The sequence below is a fragment of the Rattus rattus genome, chromosome 3 (assembly GCF_011064425.1).
Source record: "Rattus rattus isolate New Zealand chromosome 3, Rrattus_CSIRO_v1, whole genome shotgun sequence".
NCBI lineage: Eukaryota > Metazoa > Chordata > Mammalia > Rodentia > Muridae > Rattus > Rattus rattus.
Window position 1 is genome coordinate 43,143,074 of NC_046156.1, and position 15,820 is coordinate 43,158,893.

The 15,820-nt window shown below is 42.4% G+C and overlaps 1 protein-coding gene across 2 annotated transcripts in view; it reads right to left on the reverse strand.

Moving 5' to 3' along the window:
* The window catches only part of Lrrc39 (leucine rich repeat containing 39), an 18,361-nt gene extending 4,361 nt beyond the window's left edge, over positions 1 to 14,000 (reverse strand). The window contains exons 1-7 of one of the 2 annotated variants that reach the window (XM_032897425.1): positions 13,891 to 14,000; positions 11,679 to 11,869; positions 8,402 to 8,507; positions 7,046 to 7,202; positions 6,272 to 6,408; positions 1,371 to 1,516; positions 481 to 633 (exon numbers count right to left, since the gene is read on the reverse strand). In XM_032897425.1, the coding sequence (XP_032753316.1) occupies positions 481 to 633; positions 1,371 to 1,516; positions 6,272 to 6,408; positions 7,046 to 7,202; positions 8,402 to 8,507; positions 11,679 to 11,791 (812 nt within the window). In that variant the 5' untranslated portion in view covers positions 11,792 to 11,869; positions 13,891 to 14,000. Of the gene's footprint in view, positions 1 to 480; positions 634 to 1,370; positions 1,517 to 6,271; positions 6,409 to 7,045; positions 7,203 to 8,401; positions 8,508 to 11,678; positions 11,870 to 13,890 lie in introns of those variants that run through there. The other variant, XM_032897424.1, reaches the window with a different exon arrangement.
* Positions 14,001 to 15,820: the final 1,820 nt, after the last annotated feature.

Here is a 15,820-nt window from a genome sequence, read left to right on the forward strand (position 1 = left end):
TGAAAAATATGTTTAAAAAATTTCTGATGGGTTGGGGATTTAGCTCAGTGGTAGAGCGCTTGCCTAGCAACCGCAAGACCCTGGGTTCGGTCCCTAGCTCTGGAAAAAAAAAAATTTCTGAGCTGAAGAAATAGCTCAATAGTTAAGAGCATTGACTGCTTTTCTACAGGACCCAGGTTCTAATCCCAGAACCCACATGGCAACCCAACCAACCCTCTACAAGTGTAGTTCCAGGAGATCTAATGCCCTCTTATACCCTCCATGAGCATCAGGCACACAAGTGGTACACAGGCAAGACAACATGCACAAAAGGAAGTTTACACACACACACACACACACACACACACACACACACACACACACACACACACACACACACACAGTGTCAGGCAAATCACAACCCAAATGTATTGGTCAGAATCTGTTTTACTCTGTTCTGCTTCTGGGAGTAAGCGTGGCTGTGCTCGAACACCCTTTTACCTCAGATTCGTCATTTCTTCCATGCAGCCTGGAATATCTTGTAGTTTGTTGTTGCTGAGAACAAGAGTCCCCAAGTTTTTCATATTCCTGATTGTCTCTGGCAGGCATGTTATTTCATTCCTCTGTAGCCACAGCGTATGTAAACTTTGCATTCTGGAAAATTAGAATTCTGCAGTAGGTCACCTTGGATGTGAAAAGCTGGACTCATCATTTATAACACTTAACATTTAATTTTTAGTTAACTAAAATAAATTATTCAGTTAATTATTACTATTTGATGTTTAATAAAATGTATGTATTGATTTAACGGACTTCATTCTTGCCTGTTACCTAATTGCCAGGGGAATTACATCAAGAAATTCACTAAAGACTAGCTTTCATCCATCGGCAGAAATGCCACTTACGTGTCATGGTTTTCATAGTTTTCTAAATGTCACCTGTAATGTAAATGTCACCTAATACGAATTTTAAAAAATCAGTAACTATTTAATATGCCCATACTGGGCATTGGACTCAGGCCAGGATGCCTGGGTTCAAATCCAGCTAACACCAGTTGCTGAGACTTGGGGATATGAAACAAACAGCTCTGTATCCTTTCCCTCGCCCTTTTGACGAATGAGAGAGGAGCCTGGCATGGAACGCACTATGCAGCGCCTGGCACGAAACGCACCATCTGCCGCACATTGTAACTGCAGCGTGTTCTCGTTTGTGTTTAGAAAACAGTTTCCTCCTCCCAGATCCATCTACATAATAATGAAAACGGGCTGAAAGAATGAATTTTAACTAGTTGGGTCTGTTGTGATTATTCCTGGGCTCCTAGCTGTCTGGCTTATCACTTCTTCTTTATCCTGGGTGGCTTCGAGTGATCAGTAGCAGAAAGTCTACTTTACCTGTCTAGTGTGTCAGGAAGCTGTTGAAGGCTGTTGCTTCCCATATCCAGCCACTCGAGGGCAGGCATGTCCAGCACAGCAAGAGGGATTGTGGTGAACTGGTTCATACTCAGGTCAAGGTGAGTGAGTTTTAACAGTTTGCTGAGCTAAAGAAGAAAGTGGGGATTTTAAGTAATCGTTCACAGTGTGAATTACTAGAAGGCTCACACCAATGAGCTATTTCCTATAAAAAGTTCGTATTACATGAGCTTTAAGTAGTAGTCCACAACAGAGCACACATGAAAGCTGAATGACTTCCCGCATTCACTTGAGCTTTGTTTAGACACAGGAGTCCACAATAAATAATATGTAAGGATAATAGAACCTGGCATCATGGTACACGCCTATAAGTCCTACAGACTGAGGGCAGCATGGGCTACACTGTCTCAGAGAGGTGGGACAGGTAAGTGTGGTGGCCCAGGCCTTCAATCCCAGCAGTAGAAGCAGAAGGCCTGAAGTTCAAGGCTGTAAGGTCTATGTGGTGAGTTCCAAGACAGCCAGACCCACACAACAGACCCTCTCTCAAAAAAAAAAAAAAAATGAAACAAGCAAATAGTCAGGGATAAGGTAAAATGATTTTCAGACCCAATTTGTCTTCCAAGATAAAGAAATTCCAGGGCTAACAGGACCACACGGGCAAAAGTGTCCCCACCCCAGGAAGCATCTCTCCTCTTTACTTTCATCCAGTGACTGAGAATTATACAGGGAAACGTAGTCTTGAAGGTAACGAGTCTGTCCAACTTACTTGCGTTCACTATCCCAAACGCTGAGCGTACCCCATAATACTTCTGTGTTAAAGGACAGTGGCTGACTGCAAGCCCTGCACCACACGACACTGTGCTCAGCCTGCCAGTAAGAACGTGCTGCCGTGTCAGTCCTTTCTGCTACTCTGCTTCTCAGAGCCAGTGCCTCTCCCGAATCGGATGTCTGTCATGCACACTCCTATACTTTGTTACTGTGTGGAAATATTCGCATTTCTAAATCATTACATTTTTTCCATGAAGTGTATTATTTCACGGTTCTTACTCGTTTTGAGTCAGGGTTTCCCTGTGTAGCCCTGGCTCTTCTGGAACTCCCTCTGTAGACAAGGCTGGCCTCGGTCTCTGGGATGAAGGGTGTGTTCCACCACTGCCTGGCTAAGGTTCTGACATTTAAGGATTCTGTTGAACTTCCTTTCTTTTACTTGCTATTTCCTCTTACTGCTTTTGTGTCTCTTTTTCAGAATGTTTGTTGAGAGAGTATGACTATGAAGCTCTGACTAGTCAGGAACATGCAGCCTCAAACTCACAAAGATCCAGCTTCCTCTGCCTCCAGAGTACTGCATAAAGGTCTGCACCACCATGCCCAGATCAGTTTTAAAATGTATTCATAGAGGGGGCTGGAGAGATGGCTCAGCGGTTAAGAGCACTGACTGCTCTTCCAGAGGTCCTGAGTTCAATTCCCAGCAACCACATGGTGGCTCACAACCATCCGTAATGGGATCTGATGCCCTCTTCTGGTGTGTCTGAAGACAGTGACAGTGTACTCACATAAAATAAATAAATAGATCTTTAAAAAAATGTATTCATAGTAATGCTTATAGCCCCAGTTTTACTTTATCTAAAATATCTATTAAATTACTTCTGATCTCCACTTTTATATGAAAAAACTAATTATGTGAGTGGTTTGCTGTGGCGCTTAAATAATTATGTTAATGAACAATTATGACAGCCATCACACAAAGGAAATGGCATAATTTCTGTTTTATGGATGAAATGGCTCGAAAAGGTCATGTAAGTAGATGAACTCAAGGTTTTATAGACCTAAAGCCACAAAATTTCTTCCTTCTTTATCCTACTGAAAGTTCTAAAATATAAGCATTTAGTTAATATTTACAAAACAGACTATCCATTTGGTTGCCGAGGTTCTGTATTTTGAACTCCTTCTGTCCCATCTTCACTGAGAAGTTCACAAATACAGTGTTCTTTAGTTAGTGCAAAAAGGCAGGATGAGGAGAGGGCTTAGTAAACAGTTCACTGTGCAATCCTGAGGACCTGAGCTTGGATTCTCAGTACTTAAGTAAAAAGCTGGACATGAGAGCATTCCTGAAACCCCTGTGCTGGAAGCAGAAGCAGAAGGGGACAAGTGGCTTGTGATTGGGGAAGACACTTGATGACTGACATCTAACCTATACATACTTGCATACTTACATGCATTCATACGTGCATACATGCTTGCACACATGCATATATCTCACACATGCATTCATACATGCATTCATACATGTATACATGGCAAATGCATACATCACACACATGCATACATGCATGCACATATGCATACATCTCACACACAAAGCAGCGTGACTCTGTTTAGTAGGTCATGCCATTTCTCCAGATTTACACTCAAGCCAAGGATAAAAACACATTCTTGAAAACTGTTTCAGGCTTTTCCCATTGTCAAACAATTCAATGTGGAGTGTAAAAGGGTATTTTTACAGGTACATGTCCATATGAAGGAGGTAAAATTTAATGTCTGGCAGAGGAGTCACCAATTGCTGGCCCCTCAGTAGTACTAGAAGCCTTTTTTATTGTTTTATTTTCTTGAGACAGGGTCTCACTTCGTAGCACTAGCTAGCCTGTAACTTGCTATGTAAACCAGGCTAACCAAGAAAAAGAGGTCCACCTGCCTCTACCTCCCAAATGCTGGGATTTAAAGCCACCACATCTATCTACAATCTTTTTATTATAGAAGATTAAAAAAATAAAACCAGGGGTTGGGTATTTAGCTCAGTGGTAGAGTGCTTGCCTAGCAACCGCAAGGCCCTGGGTTCGGTCCCCAGCTCCGGAAAAAAAAAAGAAAAAAAAAAGAAAACCAACAGTTTTATATTTGAAGACAGAAATATAAGAGGGTGTGCCCAAGGCCACACACATAGCTACTTAGAAAACACACTATGGCACTTAAATGGTCCTGGGCTCAAGATTTCAGAATAGTCTTTCTTCTATTTCAGTAGCAGTTTCTTCTGATACTGAAACATTTGTCCTACAGGAAAGTTTCTTAAACATGAAGATAAACAATTTAAATTAGCTTCAGGAAGTACCTGAAATTGACCAGATTCACTAGACCCCCTCCATCCCAAGAGTAAACAATAAAGACCACTGAGCATCCTCTCAGACAAGCCAAGAATCAAGGAAGACTGAGACCAGACCAGCTGCCTAGAAGAGGTTTAGACCAGCTTTGTCACTTGGAAAGGACATTCTCCAACTTGTAGAACTGCCTGCAGGCTATGCAGTGTGCTCCAGGTCCCAGTTTTAGTGGTGACCTGTACAGGGGTGGGCTTTGGTGATGCAGCTGTCTGTGAGTTATTTCTGCTCCTGTGAGTAACGCCTCACCTATATATTCACATAAGGAACCCCGGTGAGACTCATGGTTCACCAAGTTGGACTTCGGTGGTACCTGTATGTTGATCTGTTGTGGGCTCCCTCTCTGGGAGTAAACATGTTGCATATCCCCAGGAAATGTCTTGTCTCAGAACAGTAACCTGTCTCAAGAATCTAAGGGGAAGAGACAGGTTGATAACATGTCCAAGTTCACATAGCTTGTTAGTGACAGAGCCCATTCCTGGGAACAAAACCACGTGTTTTACAAACCATACATACTGGCCTTCCTACATATATAAATTGTCCCTGTCGCCATTTTTTCATGCTTTTATTAAATAAAGCCAACATATGATGAAATACCCATGCTATGTTTGCAAGAGCAAACTGGAAGGAGGGACTATTACTGATAACATGTCCAGTGGTTTGGAAAAGAAAAGTATTATATACTCAAAGCAAGAAAAAGGAATTGTAGCTTTTTTCAAATGTTCTTATTTTTCTTTAATACTTTTTTCCCCCTGGAGCTAAGGATTGAACCCAGGGCCCTGCACTTACTAGGCAAGCACTCTACCACTGAGCTAAATCCCCAACCCCTTGTTCTTATTTTTCTTAATTTGTTCTTGAAAAGTCATTTTTTTCAAGGAAAAAAAAAAAAAAAAAGCATAGAAACTTCTCGCTGATTCTAAGAGCATTCATTTGTTTGGAGGGTAACACGGCTGTCTTTGTCAACTGAATGAAAGGCATTTCCATTCTGCTTCCCTTTTACTTGGCAAAGCCTAGGACGCCATCATGAAGCATACTTCCTATAATCCATGTCTTACGTCTGTCTGTTTCAGGACTGAGCACTTTATAAAAATCAACCAGGAAAAGAGGTTTTCTATTTTCTCATTGTTTGTTTTTCATAATAATCACATACATATTTATTCAAAAAAGCATTAATTCAAGTTTACAGATATATACTTCCAATCCTAGCACTTAAAAAGCTAAGGTGTGAGAATTGGTAGTTTGAGGCCAGGCTAGGCATAAGAAGGAGTTCAAGGTCACAGTGAGCTATGCAGTAAGATCCTGCCTCACGACAGACAGACAAAAAGCATGAAGGGCAGAGTAGCTCAGTAGTAAAGGGTTTGATCAGCATGCATGAGACCCTGAATCTAATCCTTAACATGTCCAAAATAAGCAAGCATGTATGAATAACCACTATACAACCCAGGCTTCTCCTCGTTGTGGGAATTTTAAATGATGTTAATAGTTCTCAGTCTTCTCTTCAAAGAGAGAAACTCAGTCATCAAATAATGCAGGATAATGACAAGAATAGAGCAATCTTTTATGCTAAGTAGAGTTTATTCTAATAAAAAACTTGCCTTTTGGTTAAAAATGCTTTTCACTAAGTATTTCTATTTCTAAAATAAAATTTGTTACATTGGTTTTATTTTATTTCAACAATCACATGCCTGAGAAACAAACTATTAGTAGACACAAACAAAACAGACGTTTAGATTTTCTGACCTCTGTCGGGAGGTCGCTTATATCTCTGTTTACAGCCAGTTCTAGCTTCTCCAAGCTGGCACAGTTGCTCAGTTCTTTGGGGACAGTCTTGATTTTGTTGTAGCTAAGAATCAATTCCTGAAGTCTAGTGAGCAGTCCTACATCACAACAACAACAACAACAACACAGGAAGCAGATGGACTCAGTGTTTCCAGCCACCAAGCACTACTTACATACTTAAATTACTTGCCCATTGGCAAATTCAGTTATTTTCTTCTTCCCTCTTCCCATCTTTCCACAAGGGAGGGGTATTTCCCTTCTGCTATATCTGTACTATGTGCTCCAGATTAAGATAGCTATAGATGGTACGGTCCCTGTCTGCCATGCACTAGAACCTGGGCTCCATCTTCCACACAAAACCCATAAATAGCATACAACATTCTGAACAATGTTGTGTAGGGGGACATTGTCCCACCGTTTGATAAATTTTCTTTCTTTCATGCCTTCAGTGTGTTCTAAGATAGTTAACGGAGAAATGTTGTTTTCAAAATATACCGAATATTTGGAAATATTTTCACATAGAAATTTTATCTATCACCCCAATAAGTCCAAGAGTTTGGATCCTCTGAAGACTGAAGTTAGATGAAACATTTAAAATGTTTTCAACTTTCAGAGATATATAAAGATAAGACCTTATTCCATGTATTTGAGGGTGGGGGTCTGAAAGAAAATCAAAGAAAAGCATATACTGGCAGGTGGATAAAATATCACAGGAATAAAAGCAGTGTTCCTTACCAATTCCTCGGGGGATCTCTGAAATTGTGTTCCGAGATAAGTCTAGTACAATGAGATGCTGGAATCTTCCAATGAATTCAGGAATTTTCAACAATCCAGTCCTGTGAAGTTGCCATTCCTGTAGCTGATTCAGTTTCAGTAAGGAAGAAGGGAGAGTCTAAAGTAAAAAATATGTGTAGCATTACTGCATTGCCTGAACTATTATCTCTAACACTGAGCCATGCTGTTGTGGCAGTGTGGGATCTGTAGAAGCACTTGAGGACAGTTGTCCCTTAACGGGCCACGTCTCCGGGTACTCTGTGCTACTTCTACTCCTAGAACCTTGACTTTTAATATTTTTTAATTGTTATGATTTTATCCTCATTTTTATACAAGCTATTATTTATTTACTTTATCAATTTTGCTAAATCTTCACATCTCAACTGTAGTATAATAAACAAAAATGTCATATTTTGACCAATAACGGGCACAATAGAAGTCTGTCCTAATGAACAAATCTTTTGTGTTAGGCTATCCAAGAACACATACATAATTAAAAACGTGAATATTTCAGGCCAGGTGGCGGTGGTGGCTCACACCTTTAATCCCAGCACTAGGGAGGCAGAGGCAGGTGGATTTCTATGGCTAGCCTGGTCTACAGAGCTACTTCCAGAATAGCTAAGGCCACACAGTTTCTCAAAACCACCCCCAACACACACACACACACACACACACACACACACACACACACACACACACAGAGAGAGAGAGAGAGAGAGAGAGAGAGAGAGAGAGAGAGAAGAAAATTATAATATTAAAAAAATCATTTCAGTAATTTGAATTCCCCTTACTCTTTTATTATAAGAGTTCGTTTGTTTTGAGACAGGGTTTCTCTACAGGGATCTGGCTTGCCTAGAACTCTCTGTATAGACCAGGCTGGCCTTGAACTAATGGAGATCCACCTGCCTCTGCCTCCCAAGTGCTGGGGTTAAAGGTGTAAGTCACCACTTGCAGCCTATTTCATTAGTTGTTGCTGGTTTTGTTTTGTTTTATCCCTGTCTCAAAAACAAACTAACTAACTAAACTAACTAACTAACTAACTAACTAACTAACTAACTAACTAACTAACTAACAAATACCCAAGAGATTTGAGCTCAGATGGGGAGGGAGCAAATGCACTCTTTGACAAAGAAAAAAAATCCATGTTTTATGCTTCTTTTCTGTTGTTCATGTTGTCCAGATCCACTCATGCTACTCTGTTGAGAATTCCTGGCTCTCTATCCTAGTCTGACATATAGCCTCAGTATACGCTCTCAGGCCTTCATGAGACACGGAGCTCGGAGAATCAAGGAGCCCTTCGAGAGCATCCACACTTACCTTCCATTCCTCTTTCTCTATCCTTAGAATGACTCTTCCGTCTTCCCTGGTCACCTTCTCTTTCAGCTTCGTTAAACTCACTCGGTCTTCCCAGATCCGCACTAGCCTAAGACAGCAGAGCGTCTTTTATTCACAGGTAACGACAAAATAACATTCCAAAGGCCCGATGCAGCAGGGGAAGAAATAGACAATAGTTGTCTCTGACGGGCCACATCTCCAGGTACTCTGTGCTACTTCCACCCCCAGAACCTTGACTTTTATTATTCCTTAATTGTTAAGATTTTATTCTCACTTTTATACAAGTTATTATTTACCTTATCATTTATTGCTAAACCTTCACATTTCAGCCATAGTAAACAAAAGTGTCATATTTTGACCATGCTATGGATGAATTTGAGAGAAAGCAAAGGTAAAGGGTGAGTGGGAGGGGCTGAAGAGAAGAAAGACAGGGGTGGGTGGGGGGAAATTATATGTGATTTTGGAAAAAAAAATTACCACTGAGCCAATGGCATTAGACATCAGATGATGGCTGGAGAGGTGGCTCAGTAGTTACGAGCACTGACTGCTCTTCCAGAGGGCCTGGGTTCAGTCCTCGGTACCCACATGGCATCTCACAACCATCTGTAACTCCAAGAGCTCACAGCCTCGACAGACAGACATACAGGCAAAGCACAAACGCACATAAAATTAATAAATTTGAGGGGGGAAAGGCTGGGGAAATGGCTCAGTGGTTAAAAGTGCTGTCTCTTCTTCCACAGATCCTGAGTTTAATTCCCAGCAACCCCATGGTGGCTCACAACCATTTGTAATGGGATCTGACGCCCTCTTCTGGTGTGTGTGAGTGTGAAGACAGAACACTCATGTACATAAAAATAAACAAATAAGGACATAAACATTTAAAATGAAGAATTGTTTTAAAAAAAAGAAATCAGATGAAAGGTTGCTTTGCAAGAATTAGAAATGTGGTGAGCACCACAGAGGTCCTGCTGTAAATGTAGTCCCTCCTTTCGGAGTTGTCCTTCATCAAGTTACTTCCCCTTCTGTACCTGGCACTTTAAATTCTAAAGAAAACATGTTCTTAAGAGTTTGAGATATTAACTGATAATCTTCCCTTAGACTTTTTTTCTCATTGTTGAGGATTGAATCCAGGTCCTCATGCATGCTAGGGAAGGGTGCTACCAGGTTTCTTTAAACTCACAGAGCGCAGAGGGTCTGATGGCCGTCACACAGCTCCGTGTGTGATGCTTCCTGTCGTTGATTGTTATTATTACTGTTACCATTTTGAGACGGTTCTCACTGTGTAGCCCTAATTGGCAGAGATCTGCTTGCCTCTGCCTCCTGGTGCTGCCCCCTTATTTAGTTCTGCATATCAAGTAAGCAAGGCATGTGTGTTGCTGGGAAGATTATCTTGTAGAGAAAATAGCAAGTCTGAGGACGTACAGGTCCTGGCCCGAGGCAGTCAAGGTCATCCAGACTAGAGGTAAGACGTGTCGCCCCTATCCTGGCAGAAGAGCCTGCGCAGCATGCAATCTTTCTGCTTATTGCTCCGGGCACCTCCTTTCTCTGTAAGTGTCTTTTTAAAAAATGCATGTGTGTACATGTTCATGTGTTTGTACAGGTGCCCATCTGTGTACAGGTGCAGGGACACATGTGTGGAAGCCATAGGGCAGTAGCAATGCCATCCTCAGAAACACCGTACACCTCCTTTTAGACAATACCTTCCATTATCTTGGAATATTGAAATTATTACCAATTAGACTAGACTGACTGATCAGGGTGCCCCAGGGATCCTCTCATCTCTGCCTCCCTGGCACTGAAATTTCATGCTTACTTAGTGCCACTATCCTGGCTTTACAATGTGAGTGCTGAGAATTAAACTCAGGTCCTCGAGGTTGTAACGCAAGTTCTTGACCAAATGAACTATCTCCTCATCCACCTCCCCACCCCCAAATCTTTCCTTTCCCAACTGCTGTAGTATTCTACTGTAAGAGACACCATGACCAAGGCAACTCTTATAAAAGAAAGCATTTAATTTGGGTCTTGCTTACAGTTTTAGAGGGTTAGACGTCCATGGTAATCACGGTGGGAGGCAGACAAGAATGGTGATGGAACATTAGCTGAAAGACTTTTACCTCCTGATCACAGGCAGCAGGCAGAGAGGGAGACGGGAGGGGAGAGGGAGAGGGAAGGAGAGGGGAGAGAGAGGGAAAAGGAAGGGGGGAGGAAGAGGGGAGGGAGGGGGAGGAAGAGAGGCAAGAACACTGGGCCTGGCATTGGCTTTTAGAATTTCAATGTGACATACATTTTCCAGCAAGGTCACACCTACTCTAACAAGACCACACCTCTTTTTTTTTTTTTTTTTTTTTTGGAGTTGGGGACCAACCAGGGCCTTTGTGCTTCAAGGCAACGCTCTTTCTGAGCTAAATCCCCAACCCCAAGACCACACCTCTTAATCCTTCCCAAATAGTTCCATTAACCAAGGACCACTCATTCAAACATAGGAGCCTACGGGAACCATTCTCATTCAAATCACGACACCTAAATTTTTTTTTTCATGTACCAAGGTTGAACTCTGCAGCACTCACATAGTAGTTCATTAACATCCATAACTCTAGTCCCAGAGGCTCTAACACCCTCTTCTGGCCACCACGGGCACTGCATGCAAGAGGTACACAGACATACACGCAGGCAAAACACCCAAGCATATAAGAGTAATAATAAAGAAGAAAAGTAAAGTCTCTTTTAAGGGTTGGAGCGATGGCTCAGTAGTCAAGAACCCTTGATGCTCTTCCAGATAACCTGAATTCAGTTCCCAGCACCTACAGGGCAGCTCGCAACTGCAGTAACTCCAGTTCTAGGGTATCCAGTGCCCTCTTCTGGTCTCTATGGGTACCTGCACAAACGTAGATAGACCTACATGCAGTCAAACATTTATATGCATAAAATAAAAGTAAAGCTGCTCAAAGAAAAATATCTTGAGTTTTCAGCAAACAAAAATCTGTCAAATTCAGTGAAGCTCTTACTAAATATTGTTTTCAAATATGAGGTTATAAGTTTTTCACTGGGCTGGAGAGATTGGCTCAGTGGTTAAGAGCACTGACTGCTCTTCCAGAGGTCCTGAGTTCCAATCCCAGCAACCACATGGTGTCTCCCAACCATCTGTAATGAAATGTTCTCTTCTGAAGTGTCTGAAGACACCCACAGTGTACTCACATATAAATAAATAAATCTCTAAAAAAATAAGTTTTCACTAATCTAAAACAACTTCACAGCATACTTTTGCTGAAATTCCTTCTCTCGCTTCACATCTTCATGATGTTTCTTTATTCTTTCTTCCCAGACTTCCTTTACAGTGCTGACGGCCCCGGTACAAACCACACTTTCTGTCATGATGTTTCCACATTGTAGTCAAGTCTTCTACTTCATTGAGTTCTGAAGAGCTGAGTCACAGGACACCTCAGACAAGACCTAAGTATACCAGACCGGGGAAAACATCATGTTTCAGAACACTAGTGATCACCATAACAGTCATGAGAGGTAATGTCTGTTGGATACCTGTATCTTCCCAAAACTACATTTATTTATTTATCTCTTCCTTCCTTCCTTCCTTCCTTCCTTCCTTCCTTCCTTCATTAGTGACAGACAGGGTCCACTGCGATGCCCAGTTCGTTCTCAAACTCCCGGGCTGAAGCTCTCCCCACTTTTAGCTTCCCAAGTATGTGGGAATACAGGTGCACACCAGCACGTCCAGCTGTTCTACATATATTTGCATGCCGTATCTTGTTTTATTTTATTTTATTTTTTGGCTTTATGAGACAGATTTTCTCTGTATAGCCTTGGCTATCCTGGAACTCACTCTCTAGACCAGGTTGGCCTCAAACTCCACCTCCACCTGCCTCTGTCACTCATGTGCTGGGATCAAAGGTATGCGCCCCGACAGTGCATACCTTGTTTTAAACCCATGTACAATATGATATGAATATTTTCATTGCCTTTATTATTCACATGAGGAAACCAACCCTTAAAGGAGCACACGTGGCCTGAGCAGAAACTGCTGCCCAATCTGCTTCCTTTGCTACCATCTCATCCACGATCATGAAAACCTGCAACCTAGACTTGCATCCAACTATGGGAAAGCAATCAAACAATGGGTACGTTAGGTGAGTCTGGCACCATCAAGATGGCTCGGTGGGTAAAGGTGCTTGCCACCAAGCCTGACAACATGCAGAAGCTGGGGGTGCCCCAGCTGAGTCCACAACATACAACCTAGGGCTTTCACACAAGAAATTAATTAAGCCTGTTTTTTTTTTTAATATGGCTAGAGAGACAGCTCTGTGGCTAAGAGCACTCGCTCCTCTCCCGAGGACTGAAGTTTGGTCCTCAGCATCCACATCATGAGGCTCCCACTGCCTGTAACTCCAGCTCATAGGGATCTGATGCCCTCTTCTGACCTCCAAAGGCAAACACATGCATGTGGTACACAATTCCACAGAAATGCACACGGAAGTCCTTATGTGGTATGCAATTCCACAGAAAGGCACAAAGAAATACATATGTTTAGAAATAACATAATAAGTAAATATCCTTTTTACATTTTTATGAGAAAGAGTAGGAAAAGTTTTAGGAAGCAGGAAGCAGATCATGCAGAAGATAGAACAGAAGCAAGAGGCCACGGGAAGTGTGACTGTGACCAGGCATAATAGTATATGTCTGTTGATGGGCTGAGGCAGGAGGATGGTAAGTTTGAGAACAGCTCAGGATACATCACATGGTACCAAAATAAGAAAGGAAGGAAGGAGAGAAGGAAGGAAGGAAGGAAAGAAGGATAAAGAAGGAAAGAGTAAGTCAGGAAAGAATGGACAGATAAGAGAGGGCGAGCTGGGAGGACGGAGGAAGGAGCCTTGAAAAACATGTACTGGGGACCTAACTGCCTGGGCAAGTCCCCTAGAATTTACTCTATCAGATATTAATAAAATTGATGAACTAAATACGTTCAATAATATAAAATTAAAATATTTAATGAATGCAGGCCATCTCCATATTGTATTATTTTTATATAAAACTTTCATTCATTAACTTATTTCATTGTTTGACATTGAATATTGGTCATCTCTAATACTAGTTCCCCTAAAATGACAGATCTGCTTTAGAAAAAAGCAAGTTTGTAACAGGGCATTTATTTCTACATCTTAACTCCTTCGGGAAGGAAAGGCACGCAGCACAGCAGCGAGGTAAGTGTGCCAATTAATCAGCGGGGCAGCGGCTTCCAAAGTTAAAACAGCCAAAGAAGCACAATCTTAAATTCTAACTTGCAGGGACGCCTATCTCTTGTGTCCCAGAGGATGACAACCATGTGAATGACTATAGCCCCCTTAAAAGGCTCAGAAGCTAAACCCGAGTTCAGTCGGTACACTTTTTCAGTGAGACCACCACCGGCACTTTCTTTATGCAGAAAGAATGGAGGAACATTGTTTCAGAAAAGCACTTACCATGGGGGATGCTGCAGCCAGCAGGGAGCCAGAGCTCCCCGAGTCTCAGCTCGAATCAGATCACGAGGTGATTTTTCCCCCCAGTGTGGATCCAAATGACTATAACTCTCTGTCAGGCTGTAACCAAGTGAAAAGTAATGTCAGCCTCGTTCTAATTTTAGCTCATGGACAAGGCTGAGAATAGCAAGAATCACGTGGGGCTTCTGTGCAAAGGTTCAACTGATAATGTATGTGAGTGTGTTCCTACAAACACCAGGAAACTTCCTGGTGTTCTCTCTCTGGGAGAAGCCTTTCCTTTTTAAATTCAGTTGTGCCGTGTGGGGTGTTTTGAGTGTATGTATGGCTGAGCATCTGATGCATGCACTACCCTGCAGTCCAGAAGAACATGTTGGGGCCCCTGGAACTGGAGTTGTGGACAGTTGTGCACCATCAAATGCATGCTGGGAAATGAGCCAGGGTCTTCTGCAGGAACAAATGCTCTTAATTAAGTGCTGTACCATCTCTCCAGCCCCATGGAGGGAGAACTATTTCTAAGCGCCAGAAAAGGATTCTTTCTAAAAGTCCATCCACTTTTTGTGATTTATAGATCTTACGTACTTAACAGAACATATTGGATCTATTTGAAGCAAAGCAACTTCTAAATACATTGATATGCAAAAAGCCCCTACCTTGAACTAAAGGCCCAGTGCTTCAGACGAACGAAGAAGGAAGGTGTGGCTCTGAGAAACTCCAATCTGGGCTGCACCTAAGCTTCAGTTTCAGAGGGAGCAGGCTGAGGACTGAGTGGAGCCCTGGCCTCCCAGTCTGCTATCAGGCACACGCCCAAGCCTGGGGCTTCAGACTTAACTTTCCATTTCTATCTCTCAGCTGCCACAGACAGGATCTAATCCCATATTCTTAGAAACTATACATTCAGCCAGGCGGTAGTGGAATACACGTTTAATCCCAGCCCTCCTGGGAAGCAGATGCAAGCAGATCTCTGTGAGTTTGAAGGCTAGCCTAGCCTACAGAGCTGGTTCTAGGATAGCCAAGGCTACACAAAGAGACCATGTCTTGAACCCCCTCCCACCAAAAACGAGAATTATACACTTAGTTTTTAAAATTTGTGCACACCTATACACAGACAAAATTTAAAAGGCACCAAGTCTCATTTTTACATTATGTCTACACACACACACACACACACACACACACACACACACACACACACACACGTGCACGCATGCGCGCTTTAGTGCTGTGCTGGAACATAGGATCTTGCCACGTGCTTGGCAAGCACTCTACCACTGAGCTACACCCACAGCTCTATAGAACCATATGTTATCATGTTCTGTTAGCATATATTGTTCTTACAAAAAGAATGGTTTTCATCAAGTTTCTTCCCTAGAGACCAAGCTAGTCTACATGAGACCCTGGAGTCGAGAAAGAGAGAGACTGAGATATCTATACCCAGTATACCCAGATTGTTTTCCATGAGCTACACTAACGCACACTTTCTACCAGAGAATGCAAGTGTTCCCTGTCATCCTCGACACTTACCTTGCATCTGATCCTCCCTGCATCAGCCGGGATGCTGGGGTGACAGGCTTGTCCCAGCATACTGGGTTGTACATGGTGATCCACGCACTCTAGGCAAGCACGCCGTCAGCTGAGCTACGTCCCAGCCCTTCCCATAGTCGAATGAGGTATCAAGTGCACAGCAGATTAAAAAGAGACATCCGGGCTGGAGAGATGGCTCAGCGGTTAAGAGCACCGACTGCTCTTCCTGAGGTCCTGAGTTCAAATCCCAGCAACCACATGGTGGCTCACAACCATCTGTAATGGGATCTGATGCCCTCTTCTGGTGTGTCTGAAGACAGCTACAGTGTACTCATATACAATAAAATAAAATCTTAAAAAAAAAAAAAGAGAGACATCCACTCTGCTTTAT